Source organism: Mauremys reevesii, linkage group 4, assembly GCF_016161935.1.
Source record: "Mauremys reevesii isolate NIE-2019 linkage group 4, ASM1616193v1, whole genome shotgun sequence".
Classification (NCBI taxonomy): domain Eukaryota; kingdom Metazoa; phylum Chordata; order Testudines; family Geoemydidae; genus Mauremys; species Mauremys reevesii.
The window spans coordinates 113930766-113958503 of NC_052626.1; the positions used below are offsets into that span (position 1 = coordinate 113930766).

The 27738-nt window shown below is 39.5% G+C and overlaps 1 protein-coding gene across 2 annotated transcripts; it reads left to right on the forward strand.

Moving 5' to 3' along the window:
- The first annotated feature begins 16493 nt into the window (after positions 1–16493).
- On the forward strand, positions 16494–27118 carry GAL (galanin and GMAP prepropeptide). Of its 2 annotated transcripts, XM_039537653.1 has the most exons (7): positions 16494–16767; positions 17218–17298; positions 18034–18088; positions 19278–19349; positions 19851–19937; positions 23023–23100; positions 26830–27118. In XM_039537653.1, exons 2-7 carry the CDS (start codon positions 17218–17220, stop codon positions 26880–26882), a joined length of 426 nt encoding a protein of 141 aa, XP_039393587.1. In that variant the 5' UTR covers positions 16494–16767; the 3' UTR covers positions 26883–27118. The 2 variants fall into 2 exon arrangements, with proteins under 2 accessions (XP_039393587.1, XP_039393588.1); XM_039537654.1 differs by lacking the exon at positions 19278–19349 and having other exon boundaries at positions 16504–16767.
- The last annotated feature ends 620 nt before the right edge of the window (positions 27119–27738 follow it).

Here is a 27738-nt window from a genome sequence, read left to right on the forward strand (position 1 = left end):
AGACCTCTGTAACCTTGAAGCAATGATGGGTTAGATCAGCAAACCCTATACCTCAGACAAAAGAAATGGACAGCTAAGAACTTAATTTTCTCTCTTCCTCATATCACTAAGACTGTTGGTCCTGTAAAGGTGGAAAACAGTCAACAGAAAAGCTGCGTGAAAAATAAGGAAAGCCAGAATTCAAGGAGAAAAAGTTTAAAGAAAAGGAAAATACCACAACATGGAGTACCTTTCTATTCAATACCTCATAAGCAGAAGCTTGAAACGTTCAGCTTCTAGTGCTTTGTAAAGGTAAGTAAACTTGCAGATTTAAAATGATGATACGGAGAACTGCATTGACCATGAAGTAGCAGGAGATCCGGGAGAGTGTACCCAAAGTGTCCAGAGTACATTCTGTTTCTGAGATCTTTAAAAATCTTGTGATGTAGTTCCTAAGCCATTATATGATGGTGCCTCCTTTCTCATGAGCTTTTTTCTTTCTTTATCTGGAATTACGCTGGAACCAAGTTCTTCTGTATGGTTTAGTTCTTTTCAACTAAATATGCAGAGCTCATTTTATATCTAATTTGGGCTATTTTCTCTCTTTATGATGATTACACATTAGGCAGCATGATGGACAGACTATGCCCTCTGGAATTCTGAATTACACTTTGGAGTAAATTCTGGTATAATGCTACTTTCTCAGGATGATAACTGTGTTGGTGTCACTAGGCATAAATCTAGGTAACTTGGGGGGAGTGGAAGACCACAAGTGTCAATGAGGCCCCTGCTCTGGGTCTAAGTGAGCCACAGTAACTCCATTTTGTAAACTTTAACCAACCTACATGCTAACAGCCTAAAAGCAGAATATGTGAGAGTCAGCTTTTCTAGCAAACAGCTGCAGTCCTGCTTAAACTAGCAAAAGTAGTGATAAGGGGGGGAGGAAAGGGGGAGAAGTCTTCATGTGCCTGAGCTGACAAGGCCAATAGATAAATATGCGAATGAGAACAGTTCTAACAAGCTATATTATAGTGTTAAGTGTAACTGTTGCAAGGGGGAGGGAGAAAGGGGGAAAATAAGGGGGGTATAAATGCTGGGACCCCGCCTGCGTGCGGTGTGTAGGATTTGAGAATGCTTTTTCTCCCTGGCACCTTTTTGAGCTCAAATAAACTTGGTTTGCTTCTCCACCCTGGTGTGTTAATTAGTGCGACGCACACCAGGCAACGAACCCTGCTCTTGCTCCTCCTCGGGCCCTTTGAACCGGCAACAACTGCACTATTGTTTCTCCACTGACAAGGCTGCTAGCTTGCAACCATGTCTCAGGTAGGTCATAGCAATTAGGAAAACCACTTTAATGAAAAGGCAACAGAGAAACAATAACTGAAGAGCTTAACATAGCTCAAGCAGAAATGCATTTGGTTCCAGATTCAGGTTCCAGTTAGTGGCTTGATTCCTGCTGTTTTTGGAACCTCTTTGTTATATAAAAATGTATGATCGGTTTTTTTTTTGCCATGGGGGCTAGAAATGGATGATTGATGAGGGGATGTAACCAGAGAAATAACAAAAGAAAGAAAAGTGGAGCTTGTGGAAGTCAAGTGAGACACAACAAGGGAAGGAGATGAACAGAATGATGAGGAAGAAGAGTGCAGAGGGAAGCTGAGGCAGGAAGAGAGAGGTAACAAAAGGAGCTGAGAAGCCCAATGATATAACTTGTGTGGCAGTGAAGGTCACAGGGAGAGAGCAAAAGGTTAGAGATAAAAGGTGAAACTAGTCAAAGTGAAAAGTTTGATGATGTCATAATACAATTAGGTCTGATCCATTTCCAATAATTAACCACAGACTTTGCTGACACATACGCTGAGAAGGACTAGTATCACACAGGCCAAGCAAGTGATTTTCTATTCCCAGAGGTCTGCAAGGTTCACTTGGGTTGAGAGGAACAAGCCGTGCTACAGTCATCCAATATGTGACTATACCTGCTTGCTATCATGTCAATATTAGGAGCCCTTAAGCGTCTTACCTCCCACGGCACAGCTCACAAACACCAGCAGCAGAATGAATGGCCTCATCCCTATGATATGGTAGTGTCCATGGAACTTCGTCTCCACCGAGTACCTCCTGCCTAAGGGTCCCTGAGGCAGAGAGGGCATCACCCAGACAAAGCTGCTGTTTATGGCGCGCATCCTGCCTGAGCCCTGTGTCACTCAATTCACTGGGCTCACAGACAGGGACCCCGCCCAACAGCCATCACCACACCCCCACCCCGGGGGGAGAGAAGGGGCACCACGGCACTGGCCTAAGTCCTAGCTGGGCCTTCTCCTCACTGCAAAGATGGATTCCCCCCTTGCCCACTGCAAAGGCCCAGCGCAGGTCCTGGGAGCCCTTCTCCCACTCAGCCCTCAGAAGGAGTTGGTGAGGGCCCGTCCCAGGAGCCGGATCCCTCCCTCTACCGGGCAGTGCCCGGGCTCAACCTTTCCTGCTCCTACGAGGTCCACCAGAGCCCTCTCTCGGTTAGTTTCAGGCCCGGTCTCGCCCGCCCTTTCAGATGCTCAGCGTGGCCGTGTTCGCACTAGGAAGCCCCTGCACCACCATCATGCCCCACTCACATTTTACTTGTTCCCCATTGGGAAAAAATGGGGGGAGGTAAAAAAAAAAAGACTATATGCCACTTTCATTTTTCAAACCTAATAAAAAAAATCCCACTTTTCCAGTTGAAAAGAGGGTGAAATGGAGTAAAAACGTGTGAGAAATTGTGTTTTGTTTTACCCCCACACTGCCACTCCCTCCTCCCCTTTTTCTACTAGAATAAAGGGGGAAAGCAAGTGACTGACATGTTTTGTTTTTCAGAAAAACAAAGTTTCCACAAAATCTTTGTTTTATTCAAAACCAAGTTTTCAGCTAAAACTTCTAATGAAAAATTTCCACCCAGTTCTACGATCACCATCAAGTAGGTGGGTTGGCCAGTTGGCTCAAGAATGAGCAGGCATAGGAACCCTGTTGTGTCCAAGAGCCACACCTTCCTGCTAATGATGAAGGAGGCTGCAACCTACTCCATTTTACAGAGAGCCCCTGCATCCAGCAATGCAAAAAGGCCACCTTAATTGGGTAAGCTAAGGATTTCCCTGGTCTTATTGGAAACCCTTGGGTAGTTTAATGTCAATGTAAATGCTTCTGCCTGGCCCTGTTGGGAGAGGAGGAGGCATAGTCAGAGCACACTGCAGTCTGACAATCCCTGGCTCTCATGAAAACTCTGGAGGCCCATTACTGCTGATGCAAGATAGAATAGCCCCAGAGCTCTTGGGGGACTAGAGCTGTGCATGAGGTTTTGGGCAAGTTGCCAACACAGCACTTCAGATGGAAAAATATTCTGCAATACTGATTTTAGTCAGATACTGAATAAGACCAAATTGGCTTTTTTCCACTTCCACTTTTTTCTACAGCTGCTATCTGGAATTGTTGAAAACAAGCTGAAATGTAAAACTTTGTTTTATTCCAAAGGGAAAGGACGCTTCATTTGGTTAAGCACTTTAGACATTTAAAAAGACCAAACACACAGTGAAGATTTTATTTTTACTTTGCCACAAAAAAAAGTTTCCAGGCCACTTCATAGCAGAACTGTTGTCTCTGTTGAATTCATGATGGTCTTGCTTTGAATGAATATTATATTATATTCAATAAGACAACACAAAACTACTGTAGTGGTGTCTTTTTTACTCTGCATAGGACACAGCTTTGGTATTGTTGACATTTTTATTCTGCAAAGCTCTGGGAAAAGATCAGATGCAGAATAGGTATACTGGCCTTCCTCCCCCTTAATCTACTGAAGATACTCGGATGTATTATTGCCAGATTTTCAAACAGAAAAAAAAGGCAATATGCCACATTATATATCAAAAGTGTCAGTGTCGGTTATGATCCTGAAAGCTGCAGAGCACCTCATTTTCCACTGAAAGTTGTAGAAGTTGTTGGTACTCAGCACACGCAGGTCAGGTTCATAGTGTCCAACTGTGGTACTTAAGTAAGCAAAACTCCTCTTGACTACAATGGTGATAGGACAATTATAACTTCAAAGTAATTCTGGATGTATACAACTTCTGTTGAGTCATGCTTGCAAAATTTCATTGACTCCACCATTTCAATAATCAAAAATTCTGTGAAACTCCATGCATAAAGGAAATCAGATTGAACCTAAGGATGACTTTACTGAAGGGAATGCAAAACACCAACTTTTCCCAAAATCGGTGCTCAAGATGTGAAGTAATCCCCTAAAATTGAACTGTTTGATTTAGTGACATCCCACTTAGGGTACGTCTACACTACGGGATTATTCCGATTTTACATAAACCAGTTTTGTAAAACAGATTGTATAAAGTCAAGTGCACGCAGCCACACTAAGCACATTAATTTGGTGGTGTGCGTCCATGTACCAAGGCTAGTGTCGATTTCCGGAGCGTTGCATTGTGGGTAGCTATCCCGTAGCTATCCCATAGTTCCCACAGTCTCCCCTGCCCACTGGAATTCTGGGTTGAGATCCCAATGCAAAAACAGTGTCGCGGGTGATTCTGGGTAAATGTCGTTACTCAATCCTTCCTCCGGGAAAGCAACTGCAGACAATCATTTCGCACCCTTTTTCCCTGGATTGCCCTGGCAGACGCCATAGCATGGCAATCATGGAGCCCGTTTTGCCTTTTGTCACTGTCACCGTATGTGTACTGGATGCTGCTGACAGATGCAGTACTGAACTGCTACACAGCAGCATTAATTTGCCTTTGCAAGATAGCAGAGATGGTTACCAGTCATATTGTACCGTCTACCATGCCATTGTAAATTGGCGATGAGATGACGGTTATCAGTCGTTCTGTACTGGCTGCTGCTATCATGCTGCTTCTGGGTCATTCCCTTCCTATGTTTTGTCTAAAAATAGAGTCAGTCCTGCCTAGAATATGGGGCATGTGTACTAGAGAACCAGAGAGCACAGCCACTCCGTGTCAGAGCCCCAGAGATCCCGCAGAAATGATGAGCTGCATGCCATTCTAGGGGGTGCCCCTGCAACAACCCCACCCATTGCTTCCCTCCTCCCCCAACCCTCCTGGGCTACCGTGGCATTGTCCCCCCATTTGTGTGATGAAGTAATAAAGAATGCAGGAATAAGAAAAACAGACTTTTTAATGAGATAAAATGAGGGGGAGGAAGCCTCCAGCTGCTATGATAGTCGAGGCAGGACATTAAAGGGTAGTGGGGGAGAGGAGACCAGCCTTCTGCTGCTATGATATCCAGGCAGTACAGAATCTTTTCTTTATACATGACGGGGGGGGGGGGCTGATGGAGCTCAGCCCCCAGCTGCTATGATGAGGACAGTTGCCAGCTGTTCTGTACCATCTGCTGGGAATGACCAGGAGTCATTCCTATTTTTACCCAGGCTCCCCGGCCGACCTCACTGAGGCCGGCCAGGAGCACTCATGGGCTGATGACGAGAATGGATACCAGTCCTTCTGTACTGTACTGTCTGCCACCGAGGAGAGGAGAGGAGAGGATGCTGCTGTTTAGCTCTCCAGCACCCCATCTACCAGCAGCATGCAGTAGACATAGGGTGACATTGAAAAAAGGCGAGAAATGATTTTTTTTCCCTTTTCTTTCGGGGGGGGGGGGCGTTGAAGGGTGTAAATTGACAACATACACCCTGAAACACCCGGGAAAATGTTTTTGACCCTTCAGGCACTTGGAGCCCAGCCAAGAATGCAAATGCTTTTTGGAAACTGCAGGGACTGTGGGATAGCTGGAGTCCTCAGAACCCCCTCCCTCCCTCCCTCCATGAGCGTCCATTTGATTCTTTGGCTTTCCGTATTACACTTCTCATGCAGCACTGTGCTGAGTCCCTGCTGTGGCCTCTGTCTATCATAGCCTGGAGATTTTTTCAAAAGCTTTGTCATTTCATCTTCTGTAACGGAGCTCTGATACAACAGATTTGTCTCCCCACACAGTGATCAGATCCAGTATCTCTCGTACGGTATATGTTGGAGCTCTTTTTGGATTTGGGACTGCATCGCCACCCGTGCTGATCAGAGCTCCATGCTGGGCAAACAGGAAATGAAATTCAAAATTTCACGGGGCTTTTCCTGTCTACCTGGCCAGTGCATCCGAGTTCAGATTGCTTTCCAGAGCGGTCACAATGGTGTACTGTGGGATAGCTCCCGGAGGCCAATACTGTCAATTTGCGGCCACACTAACCCTAATCCGACATGACAATACCGATTTCAGCGCTACTCCTCTCGTCGGGAAGGAGTACAGAAACCGGTTTAAAGAGCCCTTTATATCGATATAAAGGGCCTCATTGTGTGGACAGGTGCAGGGTTAAATCGGTATAACGCTGCTAAATTCGGTTTAAACACATAGTGTAGACCAGGCCTCTGATAAGAAATCAACTAAATTACTCCAGGATTGAACTGAGGCTCATATGTCAAAATATCATGCTAATTCCATTTCATATTGCTGCTTCTTTTTTTTTTAAGTCTCCAAGGTACTAAATATGTGCTTTACATTTCATAATTGAATATCTTGTATATATGTACCTTTTTATGTTGTATATCATTCTAATATACTTAAATACAAAAAAGGATTGTACTTGATTTAAATATCAACTTGTATTTTAAAACTCATTTTATATTACTTTGAATGGGTTTTATGTTTGAATCCAAAGATGGTTACTGATGATGCTACAGTTTTACTATGGTTGATTGTAATTTAAAACCGTTATTTTGAAATGAATAATATTTAGATTTATCAACTCTATTCTCAACTTTAAAATAAAATGTTTAAGAAAAAGTATGCTAAATAGACATCATTAATTCAGAATGACTGAAATAAAGTCTCTGCAAAAATCACAGCATCTGTAGAATAATAGTTTGGTTCTCATCTAAATGCAAAGCTATAATTTAATCATAGGAACCTATTGCATCATGAGTCATGAGCACAGTTTAAGAGTTTTCTAAGCAGCTACAGAAATTTCAATTGAGTCATTATGCTGTTGTTTTCAAATAAACTAATATTGTTTGTAACATAGACAAGAATTATTAAAAGCAGTCAATCTTCAGATTGTTTAATATTAAAATTCATCAAATAGGAAGTAAATATTACTTTTTCTGATGTACAGAAAGAATATAATAGAGTATGATGAAGCATCTGAGAATATCATGCAAATATATACAAAGAATTATTCACATGGGTACCCTGGTAAACACAATTGCTCAAAATACTTCAGACTCTTCATGCTTCTGTCAAATCATTGTTTGAATTGAGGCGCTTCAACACTATTTTATTTCTAGAACATAATACAGAGTAATTATTGTTTCTTCTCTCCAGAATGAGTGATGGTAGGAGACTTTACCCAGGCAGACCTCCAGCTTAATTTCAGACTGCACCCCTCAACTTTTTCTAGGGAAATATGTAAGAATTACATAGTGACTCAAGACTCTGTTTTGATAGTTTCTCAGGATACATTACTGTGTACTGTAATTTATTTTAATCATATTCCTCTTGATCTTTTATTCTGTTACTCCTTTTTTATATAAAATTAGTTGTAAATTAATGTATCTCTTGTACCAAATGTCATTTTTTGAAATTATATAACATGGCCTGGTGTAGTGAATAGATGTATTGTAATAGTATATGTATATGTACCTAGTACAAATTTGATTCAGATAACAGCTAGAAATTATAAGTTGATATCAGTATAACTTGGACAAGAAAATAGCCCTTTATTTAGTAAAAATCTGTAATATTTAGCTCTATTTGACATTGAGCTGCAGAAGCTAAATGGACAGATGATTCACTCAGCCAAAATTGAGCACATTCACCCTGCTTCACTGAATTAGACCAGAAGTACAAAATGTAGAAATAAGAAAACAGTGACAAAGACTTTGGAAAGACAAAGAAAATTACCTTTCTCTTATTACTATCCATTTTCATGTTTTTCCATCCATTTTCTCTTTTCTTGGTTTGTTAAAGAAAAAACAGCCTCTACAGAGGTGAAAAAATGTAAAATAATCTAGAGGTTTTGTGGGAGACCTATGGAATAAATATTCTAATCAATAAACTACATTAAAATAAATTATAAGGTTACAAACTGAAGTTCTATATCATCTTCATATCAGATCCGAACAATGCCAACTCCAACATGTCCAGCATCTCAACTAAAATAGTCAAGGTGATCATGAAGGGCAGCTGGATTAAGCTGAATGTTGAAAGCCTGGGATGATGTTATTATGGAAAGTACTTTAAATAATTTGCCACCTCTATAATGTTATTCTCCATTGAGTGTAAGTCCTTATCATTAAGACAGTCCACAGCCTTGTGACCACTTGGGCCTCCTTACTGCTTTTGGATACTGTGACAATTAGGTCCAGACACCCCAGAGGGAAAACAGGGACTCTGACTCCCAAATATTAAACAATTTAATCAGCTGATTGTATACAATATTATTGTACTATAAAAGTTTATCAAGCAAGATCTCTTCTGAAAGCTGGTGACATACTGGTCACAAATATAATTGTGTGATGCATGTAGGAGTGGTGTATAAAGAGTTAGGTATGGAAATATGTTCCTAAAATATGTTGTGGAGAGAGTTGATAAACCAGCCTGCCTTAGACAAAGGAATGTGGATGTACCTGTCAGGGTCAAGCTTTGTAAGCCAGAGGACAATGAAAGTATATTTACTTATAAGGAAACAAAGCTAACAAGCAGGAGCTTGATGAGCCCATCCGGGGACAGAGTTTGCACCCCAGGAAGTCTTCCTGGCTCTTGAGCCAAAGACAATGGACTTTGGAAAATAAAAAGGGGTGCAGAAAGACAGTCTAGTTATCCATCACTTAAGGGCATATGGAACAGCATCCTCTCAGCCTGTGAAAGGTGGATCCTCTTGGCCTGAAGGGGGGAAAAAGTGCTGATAACTTGCTGTGAGAAACAATGAGAAACTGTTTTAGACAAAGGTATACCTTGCTAGGATTAAGTTTTAGTCACTAGAAATAATGTTTTGCTTGTAACCATACCAGTATCTTTTTCTCTTGCTTAGTACCACTTAAATCTCTGTTCTTTATTAATAAACTTATTTTTAGTTTTATTATAAAACTATCTCAATGCTGTGCTATTACAGCAAAGCGTGAGTTTTCAGCTAACCTAACAGGCTGGTGTGTGCCCTATCTCTTTGGAGGTGGCAAACTTCATAATTTCTGCGAGAGGAACAGGACACTGCATACAGACATCTCTGGAGGAATTTGGGAGCTGAGGTTCATTGTCAATTACCTGCAAGGTAAGAATCAGATTGGCAGAGTCTCAAAGAGTTTGCTGGTGAAACAGAGAGATTAGTGTGGCAGGGAGTTGATACACAGTCTAATCTCTAGAAAAGCTCTCACTTACTGAGGCAGAAGTGTCAGAGTCGGTTACAGTTTTGGGTGCCCTCAACAGAACATCACAGATAATCAAATAGTCATGGCTACCAAGTACAGCATTTTCCATCATTTTGACAAGAAGCCTGTGCCTCCTCCTTGCAGATTTAGACTTATTGACAGTAACTCATTCATTTGTGATCTCCAGGCTTGATAACTACAGTTCTATGTGCCTAGTTGTTAAACCACCAACCTAATAAAAAAGTAACTACAGTTGTTTCAGAACATAGCAGCCTAGCTGCCAGGCTGCTTAGCAACACAGTTTGCAGAGAGTTCATCACCTCAGTACTTCAGTGCTGTCCGCACTGGCTGCCTGATGAATACTGTGATGGATTCAAGGTTTTGGCCCTATATGGAATTAATCCAAATTACCTGAAGGGCTGCTTCACACTATGAGACCATGACTTCTCACAACTATGTTCTACTACACATTTAATCTCATGTGTGCAGTAGACAGAACTTTCTTGGCCACTGGCCCACTAATCTAGCATTCACTCCCAGAAGATTAGAGGATAATCATAAACCAGAGTATCCTCAAGGCAAAATGAAAAATGTGCTGCTTTGAACAAATTTTTCCACAATAGTACCCCATTAAAAATAACTAGTCTCTCTCTAATTGACTGGCCAAAAGAGAGAGAGAGAGAAATATCTTTATGTATACATTGTACTTTTGGGAGGTGTTCAGATATGATGATGGGGGTCCATATGCGTAGGTACATAGGTAGATATTTTCAAGTCTAGAAATGCCAAAGTTAACATTGCATATACAACCTTAACCCTTGTGTATGTGCATTATGACAGTCTTTCATTATATGCAGGGCCACCCGGGGGGAGGGGGGGAAGTGGGGCAATTTGCCCCGGGCCCCACAGGGGCCCAGCGAACCGCTCTGGATTTTTGGCGACACTTGGGCGGCAGGTGCCGCCCGGTGAGTACAAGCATCGCAAACGACAGAAAAAAAAAAGCCGCGATCGGCAGCACTTAGGCTGCTCTACTGCCGCCACTTCATTCTTCGGTGGCAATTCGGTGGTGGGTCCTTCCCTCCAAGGGGGACCCGCTGCCAAAGACCCGGCCCTGCCCCAGGACCTCTGGGTAGCCCTGATTATATGATCACATACTACTTATCTAGAGTACCTATAAGTAATTCTGTGTGAGGATGGACAGTGCTCTATGAATGAGGTAGCTTTTAATATCTGTTTTTAATCTTCATTGTTCAATTGTGGACCCATGCCAAATATATTGGACACTATGCAAGTCTCAGACAGAATGAGGTAGGGTTCCTCCTTCCTGACTCAGTCATTGCATACCAGTCAAATTCTACCATGAAGGAGGCACTACACCTCCAGAAACTTACCTCATTTACTACAGAATCCTGCCTTTTTCAGAATCTTACCTCTATATCGCAAGAGGCAGCAGTCAATAAGCATACATGAAGTTGGGCATCTCTTCCATGATTAAATAATATACAGCAGAAACTTTTGCCACTAGCCTTGCATTAAGTAGTATGAAACAAAGAGCAGAGAGCCTGAAAGCTCATGCCTTGAGCTCTCAAGATGAAATCTCCAAAGAGACAGATAGAATTGATAACTTGTTTTACTAAAGCCCTATGTCTGAAGACTCTTCCCCCTTGCCTATTCCATATTATTATAATTTTTATCTTATTTATTATTTGTATGATGCCAACAAGGTGCATGGAGGTTTATAAGCATGTACAAAGGCAAGTTTCCTGCCTCAAAAAGTTTATGATCTATACTGATAACATACAGACACAGGAGGAGAGAACAGGAGTTGACAAAAAAAGAATGATTGGCTGGTGAAGTTTTAGTAGACAGCACAGGAATCAGACAGCCAAAGGCCCAGAAACAATTATCTCCTCCTCCCTTCACATCCCCAGCTCACCACTGCATTGCTTAGTCTTCTCAACCATTGAAGAGATAGAACTGTCACAGCTGGGTTCTCAAGGAAGCACCTCCAGGACAAAGCACTAGATCCAGAAGGCTTTACAGAACATGTTAAAGCTCCACATCAAAAGGCCCCCAATCAGATGAGAGAAAAACTTCAATCCCACCTCCAGGTACATAGGAACTATACCCTCTTCTGTCAGTGATCCAGCTGCCAAGACTAGGTAAGGGGAAAGGTCTGCCTGAGGGATAGTGCTCAATACCTTTGGTTCTCCTGCCATTCTGTACAGATTAACAGTAAAATCCAGAAAATCTCCACCACATACAAACCCTTAAAATAAGAAGAAACAACAAACACCATTGTATTTATAATGGAGATCATATACACACAATCAAACCGGATCCAACTGATAATACCCAATAAACCATCCTCATCCCACTCATCCCACCTCAACAAACCACTCCATTCATAATCACAACTTTTACCTCCTCCCCCACGCCATAACTTTATACCTGTTTTCAATTCACAAATTACCTTATACCTCACATCCCTTCTAGGAAATGCATCATCATGTACACCAAACTCAGTAATTTAGGCACCCTCAAACAGTAGTCAGTGTCCTTTTTGACTACCACTGTGCAGATGCATTCATTGAGCTGTCCTCAGTGACTGCCCCTCCCATCTGCAACTCTTTTCCCGGAGTGGTTGCAGTTAATTTACAACCCAGCAATATCTATGAGTAGTTCAAATGGTTCCTTTCAATGTGCCCTGCCTTGCACTTATTCAACATGACTTTCATGTATTTTCAAGTTGCCAGTCACCAAGTCATCCTTCAAGCTCAAACAACAGCTATAGAGCAGCTTTGTAGCCTGCGGGAGGAGAATTTCTCCTTGCAGAGTTCTTCAGTACCTATTTCAGTTACTTGTGCTGGATGCTTGAAAGAAGATTTGATCTACCTTCAACACTGCATCTAGGCCTTATCCTGTGAATTAAACAGCTGACCCTCCCCTTTTTTCCAGAAATAAAATTCAGTATAATTAATTACTCTTTCAACGTTTAGATAAGTATATTTTGCTGCAATCAAATCAGCCCATCTCCTCCAAGATTAAATTGTGTTTCTTTCACTTGCAGGGATTCTTTGACCACTTAGTAAAATACTGAATAAAAGGGGATTCACTGGGTGTAATGTATTTGGAGTTTCAGAAAGATGTTAAAAGTGTCCCTTATAGGGCTGGATATTTTATGAAGATGTCTTGCAGGTATAACTTCTAAGAACCACATTCTGATACCTTTATTCACATTAACTAGTATCTTACTCCCCAAGTAGTCCCACTGATTTTCATGGGACTACTTTTGGAATAAGAGAGTCAGAATCTGGTCCTGATTTTGGCTCCATTTTATCCCTCTCTACAAAATGTTCCCAAAATGTATAAATGCCACCACCCATTGGCCCAACTCCTTCCCTTCACCCATCGTGCTGACCTGACTCCCTTTTGCCATACCATCCCAGCTCCTGGGCCCCAATCACGTTTGCAAGGTTCACTTCTATCACTTCTTCCCAACTTCTGGGCCCCTCTTCTGTTTTATCCCCGACTAGCTTGCCTCCTCCTGTCATCCCTCTGACTTTATCATTAAACTTGCCAGAACTTTTCACACCAAGGGCTTGATTCAACACTGTTCTAGTTTTCAGATGGTATAACTCTCTTGAAATCAAAGGCAATACACTGACAAAAACTGGAATAACAGTGGTGAATCAGGAACTAGGTCTACAAATTTTCCCTTTAATGGCTTTGTAAAACTCCTAACCTGCACAAGAATCTATTAAGAGAAACACATCACTGCAGGCTAAGGGGCAAAGTCGTATCATATTTTAGCCCCTATCCTTAATGGTAATAGATGTTGGGGCCTAGCAAATAGGCTTCTGGTTGGAGGACAAATCAGTTATGCAGAATGTGTGTATTTCCTTAGTACATGTTGTTTATTTTACATTATGTACAGCAGTCCTTGAATACAGGTGATCATAAATAGCATGCTAGCAAACCTCCCTTTCAGAAATCTCAGCCCAAACACCAGAGCCACTCTGTACATTGAACTGATTTTAGTTAGATTAAAGCAGAAAACAGACTCTCTTACTGTGTGCAACAGCTCCTCACACAAGAAATTACATCACAAAACTAACAACTGTACAGCAGGTATTCAAAAACTGCTCACATGATACTAAGAAAAATGTATAAAATTATGTGTAGCAGTGCCACCTGGTGATTCCCACCATTACAATATATTCAAAACTAGTTATAGGAAATAGAGTAACAATAAATGGCTGTTCCTTAGATTGGTGAAAAATGAAGAGTGGTATATCTCACGGTTGTATTACAGAGTGCTAGAGAAAAAACAGGTGACTCAAGCAATACAAGGAGCTGACTTTTCCTAGGGACAGAGCATTCTGTTTTTCTGCTACAAGCCCTGTAAATGTGCGAATTCAAGTAACAAGAAGCCTGAACGCACATCCCTTGCCTCTAGTACAAAGTGCAACCACTACAACAATTCACTAGACCAAGTCATGTTTTTGTTTCACAATTCTAAGACTTGCCAAGGAAAAGTGGTTGAATTTTTTCACTGTTCCAAAAATAGCAGCCCATTTTTTCCTGATTTATGAAATACCACTTAAAACGTGTAATACCATATTAAACAGTAATATGTTAAGATGCAATATATTATAGAATACTGTAGTTATGTATTTTTTGTGAGAGATAGTTGTACAATAAATTAAAACCATCCAACCCCTCATGTATAGAATTACAGATTTTTAGATACAGTTTTATTTCCAAATCTGTGCTGCTGGACCTAATCCAAAACCCACAGAACTCAGTGGAGAGACTCCCATTGACTTAAGTGGGGTTTGGATCAGGCCTGTTAGAGTGTTGTTTGATGGCAAAATTCTGCTCAGTACCAGACATAATTTTAACAATCACTGCAAACTACATGAAGCCCTTTCCACCCAATAAATACATAAATAAATGGACATGTGAGAAGATCATCCCAGTGATAAAAGTGATAATTTACCCAGACAAATGTCTGCTTTTTAAGATTATATAGAAAAGCAGGTTTAAGACTAATTTCCAATTCTTCTGCCTGAGGAGTAAGTTTTATAATTCCTACAGAATAATAATAAATAATAATAAAGACTAATAACATTATTGACAGGGAAAAGTGAGAAAATAACAGCAATTGCAGGAATGACTGGTAAAATTATGTAATTGACACTAACCTGAAGATATAGGTTTAGACAAAATGTATAATGGGGAAATGATGGATTAAGCCTTTGAGAGTATAAAGAGGCTTTCATCTACTTTTGATTCCAACAAAGATGAGGAGATTTTTTTATGGCATAATTTGACAAATCGATGCAAGAATTATGCTGATAAAAGAGAATAAGAATCACAAGTTAAAAATACATTGTCCCAAATACATTTGAGAGGGACATGTAGAACAAATGCAGCTAAAGATAGCAAAATTAATGCATTTTTATTATAATGCCTCTTGAATTTAGTTTTTCACACCTTTGTCCTTTTATTTTAATACACAAAGAAAACATTTTGTGTCATACAATAGCCTCAAAGTTAGAAATGAAAGTAACTGATGAACGCTAGACAATTTCAGTAAAAAATGCTTCATTGGAGAAGTTAAAATAAAAGGCACTTTGCAAAAATTATTTTGCTATTTCCCAGATGCTTTTACACATCTATCTAGTCTGAATTCTAATGGTCATGCAGGTCCTGGCTGACAGAATATCCCCAGTAAATGACATGAAGTGTTGAATAAGATTTGCAAAGTTTACTCTTCACATTGATGTGCATTCATATTTAAATACAGCAAGAAATAAACTATTCCCAAATTATCCATATAAGACTGTAGAGCTGCATTTTTACATCAGGGTTCTAGTGACATGCTTAAACTAATATAGCCCTGCTTTTCCTGTCACAGGGAAAACATAATTGCAGGTAGGGGGGAGACCTAGACCAAGATATGACCTCTTCCTCTATCCTGGGTTTTGCTACACTCTAGTAAAAACACTACCTGCCTTTAAACCTATCAGAGATACTGTATCTCACACTGTTCAAAAACCCCTTCCTTCCACATGTTTATTCCTATGGCACAGCACACCCTAAGCCCTGTAGAAGAGTGAGGTAGTGTCTAGTCTATCTTGTACAATAAAATTAAATTAGCAGCAAATTTGTGGTAATGTAGAAAGCTTTCAATGTAGTTTTCAGTTCTCAAAAGGAGTTTGCAGGACCACTAGTTAGAAAACTCAGTGTATGCCTTTTAAACTGAGCAAATTTTATCTGGCAATCATTGAGGGAAACAAAATTTGGAATCCCCGTTGTGTTATTTTTATCATCTGACTATAACTATATTTAAGATAAGAAAAACCAGTAGAACTAAAATGTCCAAAAGTGAACATGTGGGGTATAAAGGTAGAGGGGTGAGTTTATATTACTTTTTCACAAAAACTTGAGAAAAAGAATGCTTACATTTTAGATGCAAAATGTCACCAAGCTGTAGTCCAGACAAGAAATAAACAGAATATATTTCTAAAGGGCTCCCCCTTTAACACTTTGAAGTTTTAAGTAAGTAAAATAACTCAGTTTTCCTCCAGTTCCTTTTGCTCTGATGCTAGAGTAAACAGACTGATTCAAAGGAATTTTAAAAGAAACCAATAGTGTCTGTCTGGACTGAAGAGAGATTCATGGGGCTCCCAGAGAAAGGTGGGGGGGACTCTGTGTTCTTGAATGTAATATAACAAATACTGTAATTGACAAGGATACGAGTCTTATTAGCCAGCATAATACAGAGCCTTTTCCATTTAGCTCTGCTTCTGTACCTGATTCTCCAAAGAGGGGGCTGTGTTCAATTTACCGTTCCTTATTCTCAAACAACAACAAAGAACTTCTGAAGTTTCAGGAGAAAGATAGAAGGCAGGCCAGGCTGTCTAGTAGAACAGAGCTCTTTTCACTGCTAGCCAGTGTCCAACCCAGGCGTAATGAAAGGTAATTGGCCAGGCTGTTATCTATCTGCAGCCCACATCTTGCTTCCAAATGCCTCTAATTGAATTGCTGTAATTTTTGCCCTTCCTAATGCAGTGACTTGGCGAGGGGAAATGACCCGGGGATGTGGGCGGCTCTCGATTCTCCCCTGGGAGAGAGCCGCGCCTGCAAAGTTGCGCTGCAACCCATAAATAGCGGAGGGGGAGCGGTCTTGGGCTTACAGGCACTGCAGCCCCCCACTCCACTGCATCCCCTACTCAGTGAGCGTACCAGGGTCATGCAGTGAGGAGTCCCAGCTGTGACCATCCGTTCCCCAGAGCAGCCTGCGGACAGCTCCCTGCCCCACTGCCAGCCAGGACTGAACCCGCGCAGTGAAGAACAGAGCAGCGCACCCCAACTCAAGGTACTTTCCCCTTATTTTTAGCCCCTTTGCCTTCTAGGAGGTATTTAACTTTCAGGTACATGAAATCTTAGACCCTGGACGCCTTCCCTTCTGACACCCCATATTAGTGACTGCAATGACTTGTGTGTAGATGTGGGAAAGGGGGCAGGTATTGTAAAGGCTGATCTGTCTCCGTGCCCCACTGCGGTCAGATTCCACCCCTGTCTCCGATTTTGGGGGTGTTCCTGCTTTCTTAGGATTTGACATTCTCTGCCGTTCCTTCCTGAACTTTCAGATGCACAGGACTCACCCCCGGATACACACCCTTCCTTTTCATAAGTTCCTCCCGTCTCGATGTTTCTTAAGGCATCAGGTTCCTGTGGGAACCTAAGTCGATTTCAACCCTCATACCTGGGATCCCAAACTGGAAGGCAAAGCAACTAACTCCGAGCGTTTGTGGTCTCCTTTCAGATGCAGAGGTGGACTAGTCTCCTGTTTCTCTCTTTGATCTTTTGCGCCACCCTCTCAGAGACATTTGGACTCGTTTTATCAGTAAGTATAAATTTCATTTATAGGGGCTCTATCCATTAGACATGCTCACTCAGTGTCTCAGCTGACAAGTACCAGTAAACTCTACACTAACGGGCACTCTGGTTACATATAGGGCTGAGCAAAACAAAGCAAGTGCCAGAGAATATTTTGGATGGTGGATGAGTATTAAAATGTCCAATATTCCCAATTGTTCATCTACTTACGACAAATGTGCTACAAAGTTCTTAAACAAAACAAGGGTTATTAGTGTTATATAGTGAAGTTCAATGAATGGCCATCTTACTTAGGAAAAAAACCAAGGAATTCGTTTGTCTTACATGAAGCTTACAAAATATAAACAGCTGAGATACAATGACAAATTGTGTAAATCCAAACAAGTATCTAGAGGGAAATGTATATACTTTTCAGTAAAGCAGATTGGGCGCAGATCACATTTATTATAACTTGTAAGGTTTAAAATGTATAATGCATTGTGTGATTTGCAGTTTTGTCTATATAGGGTCAAAATCCTGGTCACGCTGAAGTCAATGGCAGTTTTGCCATTGACTTCAGTGAGGCCAGGGTTTCACCCAGACTGAAATAATATTTTTTATTCATCAAAAAATATCAGCTCATTAGAAACCCTAATGAATCTGTTTGCACAAACCAATCTCCCAGATTCATGTTTCTTTTTTTCAGAAAGTATTATGTAAATCATGCAATAAATAATCTAACTGCACTTTTTCCCTCTGTAAGGCAAAAGAAAAGAGGGGCTGGACTTTGAATAGTGCTGGTTACCTACTTGGGCCACGTAAGTCAAATATTTAATTTTCTATATTTTAAAATTCTATTTAAAATGGTCACTTGATGCCTATTGTCTGCCATGAGTGTGCTACCCACTAATCTGGCTATTAAAGTAATTTTTGTTTAAACGTACTTACGTAAAACTAAAGAGTGTTATTTCAGAGACCCTTCAGTTAGTTACACATCTGAAGCCTGGGATAGAAACAAATAGAATTTAAACTTTCTCTTCAAAAGCAATGCCATGTAAAGGCACTAAATTATATGGAATTACACATTTGGGTATTCTTAGAGTGCTAATGAGTTGTAATTCTTAGGTGGCAAACATCTTATTACTCTAAAATAGTAGCTTTACCTCCAATTATACAATAATAATAATTAATTGTATAGAATCTAAGGGCATTTGCCTTGCAAAGTAGTTATAACATTTTATGGAATTTTGGAGGTCAGTCAAGGGGGAAATACTGTGGGTGAAATTGGGCCCCATTGAAATCAGTGGCAGTTTTGCCACTGAACTCAGTGGGGCCAAGATTTCACGCTAAATGCCCAGATGCATAGTCTTCTGATACTATTCTTGGACAAAACAAACTCTGAGATTGTAAATAAATATCAGTAATTTACAAGAGGAAAATACTTAATTCCATTTTGTAATAAAAAACAAACACCAATGTCTGAGAGGCTGAAAACATAAAGTGCAGGTTTCCAGAAAAGTATGGAGATGAAAAGTGAAGGTGTCCCAATTGGCTAAAAAGTCATCCTTTAAAACTATTTGTAGCTGACTTAATTGTCATTTATTTTTACCCAAGGTTTTCAAGATGCTGAGAGGCATAAAACATACAGACACTTATACCTACCATTTACTACTTTTTATGTTTAATATTTCTGGGGGTTGCCTAATTTCACCCTTTATAGTATATGATAAACATTACAGATAATTAATACCACTGTCCATATAAGGATCATAACTGTCTCTTTTTTTCCTTTATTATTCACTTTTTGTAACTGACCTTGGGATACAAATGTATGCACCTTTGATGTATTTATTGATTCTGTAAATGTTTGTAAGTATATTTGCCTTAAAGCAGCAATGCCAGAATAGACTGTGTTGCAAGACATACATGCCATTCTGTAATGGGGGCATATATTTGCTGAGTGCCATTTCTCTAAGACTGGATAATAGGCATCATCCTCTGTTGCAGGTCGTATTGATCAGCTTTTACTGATAAAGGAAATGCCCATTGCAAGGGGGAGAGAAGAGGCACCTGGGGAATGTAAGATAGTTTTTGGAGGTTATTCATGTAAACTAATTGCAGTTTACTTTTAAACAAATTAGTTGGCAACTTTTTTTTCTTAAAAAGAGGAAAGAGTAGCAAAACCACATTCCTAAATCACAAATGAATGGTCCAACTCTGCATTCCCTGTACACCCAAAACTCCCACTGAATTCAGGAAGAGTTTGGGAGTGCAAGCAATATAAGAATGGGCCCTTAATGGATATAAACTAAATACACAAAATTATAAAATGCCTTAATTCTTTAATAAGCTTATTAAAGAATATGATTCCTTTGATTCAATAATTGTATATTATTCCATCAACAATCCATCATGTTCTCGTGGACAAATGAAAAGAAGGCTATAAAGAGAGGTTTCAGAGTAGAAACCTATAAAGAGAGTCACTTTTAAATCTCTTTGACCTAGTTCAATAAAATCCATCAAAATCAACCTGGGAGACTGTAAATGAAATTAACTCTTCATTTCTAATTTATTTAACAGATGCAGTAGATAATCACAGATCTTTTATTGACAAACATGGCCTAGCTGGTAAACGTGAGATACAGCCTGAAGAGGATATAAAAATAGGTAATGAAATTATGAAAGCCAAGAGTTTGTGCTTCTGTATATAGCATTTTATTTACTACGTTTGAGTTATTGTCACCCTAAATGGAAGCTTAAGCTTTCTTGTAGGCAGGACAATGTACTTAACATACATGAGTAGTCCCATTGAAGTCAATGAGAATATTCATATGAGGAAAGGAAAGCAAAATTTGGCTCACAGACACCAGAGTTTGGAGATCATGACCTGAATTATGTGTATTAGTTCAAAATGCAGAGTCATACATTGACTGGCAAGACAGAAGCTTTTGAGTTTTCCTTCATTTTATCCAAATTAACATATTTGACTTTAAATCCTACCTTTTTCTTTATATATGTTCAAAACAAAGCTTTCAAGTCCTATCGGACACTTAGGAGTCCTAACTGATTAGCCCAGGAGTGTGATCAGTAAGGGATGATATTAGGGAGATCATACATTAGGGAAAGTTATAGAAACAAGAGACACCTTTTGTCATACCAACATAGAACTGAAAGCTGTTGTTGATAATGCTGTATGGAGCTGGTTTTTGAGAAATGGATTTCTCATAATAACCCCATCTTAAGTATAATTGTGTAATTTTTCCATAATTAAACAAGATAAATTGTTTCAATTAGAAGACTTAGGGCCTGATCCAAAGCTTAACGAAGTCAGTAGGAGTCTTTCTATTTAATGCAATGGGTTTTGGAACAGCCCCTTAATCTTGAGAGGTGCTGAGCATTCACAACTCTGAGCTCAATGGGAGTTGAGTGCTCTGTACTTCTCAGGATCAGATCCTTACAGTATATCGTCCCTGTTTTTTATAACCCTTGTTTGTATTGTAAAAAATTTTCTACTTTACGCTAATGGTAATGGTTCAAAATTCTTGCCTAAATGTACATCCTAAAGCATTTAATTTTATGGTTAATCTAATTCCTATGTATTGGTATGCAAAAATGTTACTTTGTTCAAAATACCTTATTTTCTCTAAGCAAATATTTAGACCAATACAAAAGCCATTTCCTTTTCTTGTTATATCTGAAACTTATTTGTTGAACTAAAAAAATACTCAGATTGTATTCCTAGACAAAGGGTGAATGATGCTAGAGGCAGCTGGGGAGCGTCTACAGAGGCAAACTTTTTTTTGTTTGTTTTTTAGTTGCCATTTATTGGGGTGTTTAAAATGAAACACTTTGTATAGAATTTCCAATATCAATTTGTAACAGTGTGTGTGTGTGTATGTATATATGTATATGTATATGTGATGTGATCAAGTCAATGAGTTAAAGCAGGTACTCAGCTGGAGCTTATTAACAGGAACACACCATTTCTAAACATTGATATAAGAACCAACTCTCACTTGATCGTTCATAATTAAACACAATACAGCTTATCAGCAGGTAGCTTTTGCTTTATAGAATCACAGTTTCATATCTAGATCACACCTACATGGCAACACCATGTTAAGGCAGCAAATGCTGTGAAATTCCCATCAGCACTTCCTCTGACGTCTTCCACTGGGAGAGTAGGATATACCACCCTCTCCTTTCTGGACATACATATGGAGGCTCTGTGCTGCTACAGAATCTCAAGCCCTGCTACTTGGTAGCACAGCTGAGGCCTCCCTTAAAGGAGGGGATTCCCCATGACAGAGTCAGGTGCATGTGTGAATTTTTAAGTATAACCTATAGGTCCCCTCCTCAGGACCTTCTCTTGACCTACCCATTCTTTGCCTGGTCAACCCACTGCTTGATTCCTTCTAATCTGCACAGGTCTCCAGACACACAGATAACTCTTTATGGGGTCGAGAAGCTGTTGTGACTCTTTTCTGTATAGTGAGGGAGTGATCCACACATGGCAAGAGCCCTATGTATGGATCAAAAGACATGATCTAGTCCTCTGTTAAGGAATCTCAAAATGAGATCCATTTCTCACTCCAATCCCAAGAAGGCTGATAGTTGTTCCTGTGCTCAGCATTGTACTAACAGGGGAAGATAGAGTCCTGCTCCAAGGAACTTACAATCTAACTCAAACCCTGACAGTACAATAGACACATCTGATAGTCAACAAAGGTCCAAAATTCAGATAAGGTTCTTTGCTTATTACTTATTAGTAGGAGAACATTGAATCATCTCCCATAAGTGGTACAAGTCTGTTGAAGACAATTAGTTCATTTCTGGTTATGGTTGTACGGGGGGTGGGTATAATATATTTTGCTGCTCTGAAATATTGATGAAAGGGACAGTTAGTGCACTCTAATCTAGTAATACAGTGAGTCAGTGAGAAGTATTTTCCAGCTGTGGACGTGTAGACAGTTCCTTTGTAAAATACATGATCTGGAAACTATACATTGTGGAACTGCAGATGTGGCTTCCCAATGAAGTCACCCCAAGTTGATAGTGCTCAGCACTTTGCAGGATGGGACCTAAAGATTGTAACCTAGTTTCTTATAATCTTCATTTAAGCAAACTCCTTCCATCAACTCTGAAAATCTCCTTTGCACCTGAAATTTCTCATGCAGACCCTATTCAATGGAGACACTTTTTAAGTTTCACTGGAATTGAATTAGGTATTTTGAAAAACATATTTTTCACTTGCAGAATGTAGTGGCTTCTTATAAAGTTTGTCTTAAATGGTAATTGTTTATATGTTCAAGGGGAACTAATGCAGTGGACTATTTTCAATAAAATTGGGTGAATAAATTTGGATCTATTTTCTCTGGAAATCTGAGTCTCTGAGGTCTCATCAGATATAAACTTCTTGACTGGTGTTGCAGAATTTACAAGCTCCACAGACAGCCCTGCAGGACCTTACAAGCACTGTAAGCCAAATAACCTGAAGGCTGCTTTAATTTACATTAGTACAGAAGCTCCAGAATCAGGGAACTGTAACAAGCTCCCTGATGTCACCCCATTCTTGCACCAAATGTATTTCAGTGCAGGAGAAAATCTGGCTCTCTGTTTTTGCACTGAACTTTTAAAATGAAATGTAGTTTCACAGATTTTTCTGAATTCTTACATTCACTATTGTGACTAAAGTTGTATAAGCAAATATTCATACTATCTATACATTAAATATCCAATAAATGTTTTCTAGGTAATCTTGGGAGACCAGTGGTTGACGACAATGTTGTACGCACAGTAATTGAATTTTTGACTTACTTGCATCTTAAAGGTTAGTAAAGCTCTCTGTCTTTTAAAAGTATAGTTTTATTTCACACTCAGTAAGGATCTGATTTCTGTAATCCTTACTTGGACAAAACTCTTGAATAAGAGCTGCAGGCCTGGGATTGAATATATAACTGTAGATTCATATTTAAATTGTGCGACTTTGAGCATCACTGGAGAATGGGCTTGATTATGTTTGACATAACTCCTAGAACAAAATGTGCTGAAACGATATCACTGAATATCCACATTAACAAATAATTGATTTACATCTGGAAGAAACTACTAAGAGCCTGCTCCCACAAAACACTTATGGAGATGCTTAAAGTTCAACATACAAGTAGTGTCACAGAAGTCCATGACGTTAAGTATATGACTAAGTGGTTGCAGGATTGAGATGTTGACTGTAAGCTCCTTGGTGCAGGAACCATCTTTTCATTATGCATGGGTATAGTGCCTAGCACAGAGGGGTCCTGATCCTGCTTGGAGCCTGTATCATAGAATATCAGGGTTGGAAGGGACCTCAGGAGGTCATCTAGTCCAACCCCCTGCTCAAAGCAGGAACAATCCCCAAAATGACAACTGCCAAAACTGTTTGAACTATCTTTAATAGGGTCAATATTTTTACTCTTATTTAAAAAACTGAACAAAAGGAGATGTTTCAAAGTTTATCATTATCAAGTTTTACATTTGTGTAAGACAGTGACAAAGGAAATTTTCCCTCCATTTGGACACTGGTGAAGTCATATTCCCTGAAATTGTGACATCACTCACCTGTGTGGCAACTGTGAAATACTGGAGAACTGTCTATGTAGGACCTGTAGGACTGAGACCTCTAAGGATTATGACTTTATTATAGCATCAAGCAAGCAGAAAACCTGAGTGGTTAATAGACCTCTATTATAATTTTGAAGGTCTTCATGTTTTTTTCAGAAAATTTCAGGCAAAGTAAATTAATTTATTTAAATATACTTTTTTCAAATTTTCAGCCAATATAGAATTGCTTCTTTCAACTCTGCTACATTCAAAATATTTAGAAAGTGATTTGCATTAGGAGAAAAAAAACCACAATACATGCCTTTAATCTTCCTAATGGCAAGCATTATGAATCTTTCATTCAAAAGTCACCAATTCTGTCACATGTCTTCTCTATAAATCCCTACCTTTGAATATAATGAATTATAGATACTTTCATAGCAATTAAAGTATTGTTAGATAAAATTACAGGTGCTGTGTTTTTATTTTAATTTAATGCACTGGAATGAGACATTTGTATTTTATTAATTTCACTTTACTGTGAATATCTTTTCAAGTCTGTTCAAGATTCTATGAATTTTATAAATTAAACTCTGGACAGTTTTTTGGCATTTTCTAAAATGATCTGTGTTGGTTCAGAAAAATCCTCTGCTAAGACTACTGTAAATACTAAAATACAACCAGTGTTAACTAAACTACATTGCATAGTCTATAGAGACTGTATTTGTTTGAATGGTATAGTTAAGGATCTTTTAGCAGTACTGTCATTTCCAGGGATTGAGAATATTTCAACTGTCCAGCCTCAGTCCAAAAGCAAACCTAAGATTTTGTGCCATTCTCAAGCATTTTTCAAACACAGCACATCCTGGCTTACCTGAATCTCATGAAGCATGTTGAATAAGTTAATACAATCAAAGCTTGAAAATATCTTCAGTTTTCCTAAAATCTCTAAAATGTCACGGTAGGACATGACCATGTTTGGGATAACAGAGTTTTCCAGATAACCCTGGTTTTGCTGTATAATAACATTAATGTGGATTAACTGCACAAAAAAACTCCTTTTTTAAAAACAATTGACATTTTTACAGAAATGTCTAATATGCAAAACTGCAGCCCAAATCTGCTATCCTCATTTTGAGAAGTAGCTTTCAGAGGGTATCCCATTAAAATCAGTGGATCTGTTTGGAAGGTGAGTCTCTGGTCTCTGGAGGCTTAGTAGTAATTACGCAGCTGTTCCACGCTCTGGGCTGGGAGAGGGTGGTTCCATTTCTCTTCCCAATTCCTGCAGAGAATGTTTACGTAGTCTCTGTGGGGAGTATGAGTATTTTTCCATTCAACATTTTTACTCATCTGATAAAATAACATTTTCAAACATTCATACAATACTCTAAAAATCTTTATTCTCCCAATCTTTCAGTGCTGTTTCTCCCTGTTAACTGAACAATGAGCATCTGTCCAAATCCATATTTACAGGGTAGCTACTTGAAATAACTATTGTTTGAGGACCCTACTTACCCATACATGGGCGATTCCCAAGTGAGGGAGTGGAAAGTCAGTATTGGTGAATCCACCCACAAGTTGGGAACAGCAGTCACAGCATAAACAGCTTGAAAGCATAAATGGCTAAGAGAGGGTGTCTCTTGGGACATCCATGATCAGGGGTATTGATCCTGATCTGGTCACCCTACATAGGGTAGACATGGCCCCAGTGCTGTCAATAAGACTACTCATATGCTTACTACAGATGAGTTAGTTTCCATTCAGAGGAGGATTATTTGGGCCTGAGTCTCTAAGAGTGCTAAATGAAAGCCCAAGGAGATCCTGACTTAATATTGGTCAGCTGGTATTTATATGCCAGTGCAATGTAGACATTTCTGTACTCCCCTGTGTAAGCTATGTCCCAATGTGGGGGTCAGAGCAGCCTCCTGAGCAGGAATGACTGGGCAGGGCTGGGGAATAGGCTGAGCCCTGACCTCCGCAAACTGAGCCAGCATGGAGGGATAAGTAATAAGCACCCAGTAAAGAGCTGATACCAATTATTTTCCCCATGGAGCAAGTGTCAACCAGGGGCTGAACTGTGACTTTTTGAGTAACAATTACTTGGTCTGCTCTTTTTACTCTTGCACAGTTACATGCTCCTCCTTACTGTTACCATCAACCTTGAGACTACACAAAAACCAAATCCACTGGATTGTGCACAATGGCTTTTCGGTGTTGCAGAACTGGTACTCCAGAGCTACAAAACACAGAACGTTAGCAAGTGGTGCTACATTTTTAGCTAACAATGGCTACCGGCAAGATCTTGACATGAATATGTACACCAAATCAATATTTGACTTAAAAAAAATTTTCAGTCCAATAATGTAATATAAATGCTTTTTACACATCTACTCAAATGTAAGTTTATTACACTAAATATATTGATTTATGCATTTTCTTTCTCAAAATAATCCATTTTAGAGATGTTTAACAATAATGATTATTCAGATAATTAATATACTTCCATCTTAAAGAAAAGGGGCATATTTATAACAACACCCTCACAAGTGATTTCTTGGAGGTCACTATCACAGTTGGCCTTTTAGGCTCCAATGCTGAAACTGGCTCGGTGCAGGGGTCTGCCCAGCCTGAGCCAATTGCAGGATCAAACTTCATCAAACAATATTAAATCTTATGATACTAATATTCAATGATATGAATCAAAACATCAAACTTGATGTGGAAGGTTTTTTTTAAAATACTGTAAATTATAACAGGCAGTTATGACTTATTAATATTCAGAAGAAACAGTAAATAACCTAGAAATGAGCCATGAAAAGCCTATTGTTTCATCTGTGGTTGAAGGGAAGCAAAGTAAGAAAGTTTAGCAATCATAAGGTTGGTTTTTTTTTTAAAGGAATTAATTGTTAATACTAAACTTTGCACTTAACTATTTGTTGCTAAAAATCATGACTGCGTTTTTCTTTTTTCCCCTTCACAGAGGCTGGGGCACTAGATAATCTACTTTCATCAGAAGAAACAAATCAGTCCTGAAAAATAATGTATTTATACTTCATTGTATTGTAAATGAAGACTAAACTCTAAACAGAGCTTTAAATGAACAGAAGATGGTGATTATTGTTTACATTACTCTTATACAGAGTTACACATGGTAAACTACTTTCTGACCTTTTTCGTTTTGTTTTTTTCTGTGATGTTACAATGTAAGATTTTTGCCTTGATTAAAAAAAAATTTCTTTAAGGGGTAAAATAAAAAAAGAGCAGCTGTATTTTGTTTCATTTTCCTTACAATAGCGTGTTTTCAAAGTACATACATTATAATGCACAATATGTAGTATATTAAATGCATGTTTAACTTTAAGTATACGAACCCTCCTAAGCCTGAGCACTGTAGCTGTGTCAACTCAACCCCCTGTGTCGATGCAGCTAGATCAACGGAAGAATGCTTCCGTCAGTCTAGCTACAATCACTCGATGAGGTGGAGCTCTACAGTGATGGAAAAACCCCTTCTGTTGCTGAAAGATTCTTCTCCAGTACAGTGCTACAGCTCCAAAACGATGGTGCTGTAACTGTGCTGCTGTGGCGTCCATATGGTAGACTTGGCCCAGTGTTGTCAATAAGACTACTCATATGCTTAAAGAGCTTTTTTGGATCAAGGTCAGAGGGCCCAGCACTTACAGAATCAAGCCCTGTGGAAAGAACTATGGAACTAAGTTAGAGAAGATGTAATCCTCCCCAAGCTGGATGCAGGCTATAGGGCTGCAACCAGCGGCAGCTCCAGGCACTAGCGCTCCAAGCGTGTTCCTGGGGTGGCAAGCTCTGGGGGGTGCCCGGCTGGTCCCTGTGAGGGTGGCAGTCAGACAGCCTTCAGCGGCTTGCCTGTGGGAGG

Bases quoted from the DNA above. Each gene is read 5' to 3' on its own strand.
- GAL (XM_039537653.1), top strand. From the start codon at position 17,218: ATGCAGAGGTGGACTAGTCTCCTGTTTCTCTCTTTGATCTTTTGCGCC. The intron at 18,089-19,277 runs GTAAGTCAAATA...CCTCTGTTGCAG, and splicing joins TGGTTACCTACTTGGGCCAC to GTCGTATTGATCAGCTTTTA. The intron at 19,938-23,022 runs GTAATGAAATTA...AATGTTTTCTAG, and splicing joins TGAAGAGGATATAAAAATAG to GTAATCTTGGGAGACCAGTG.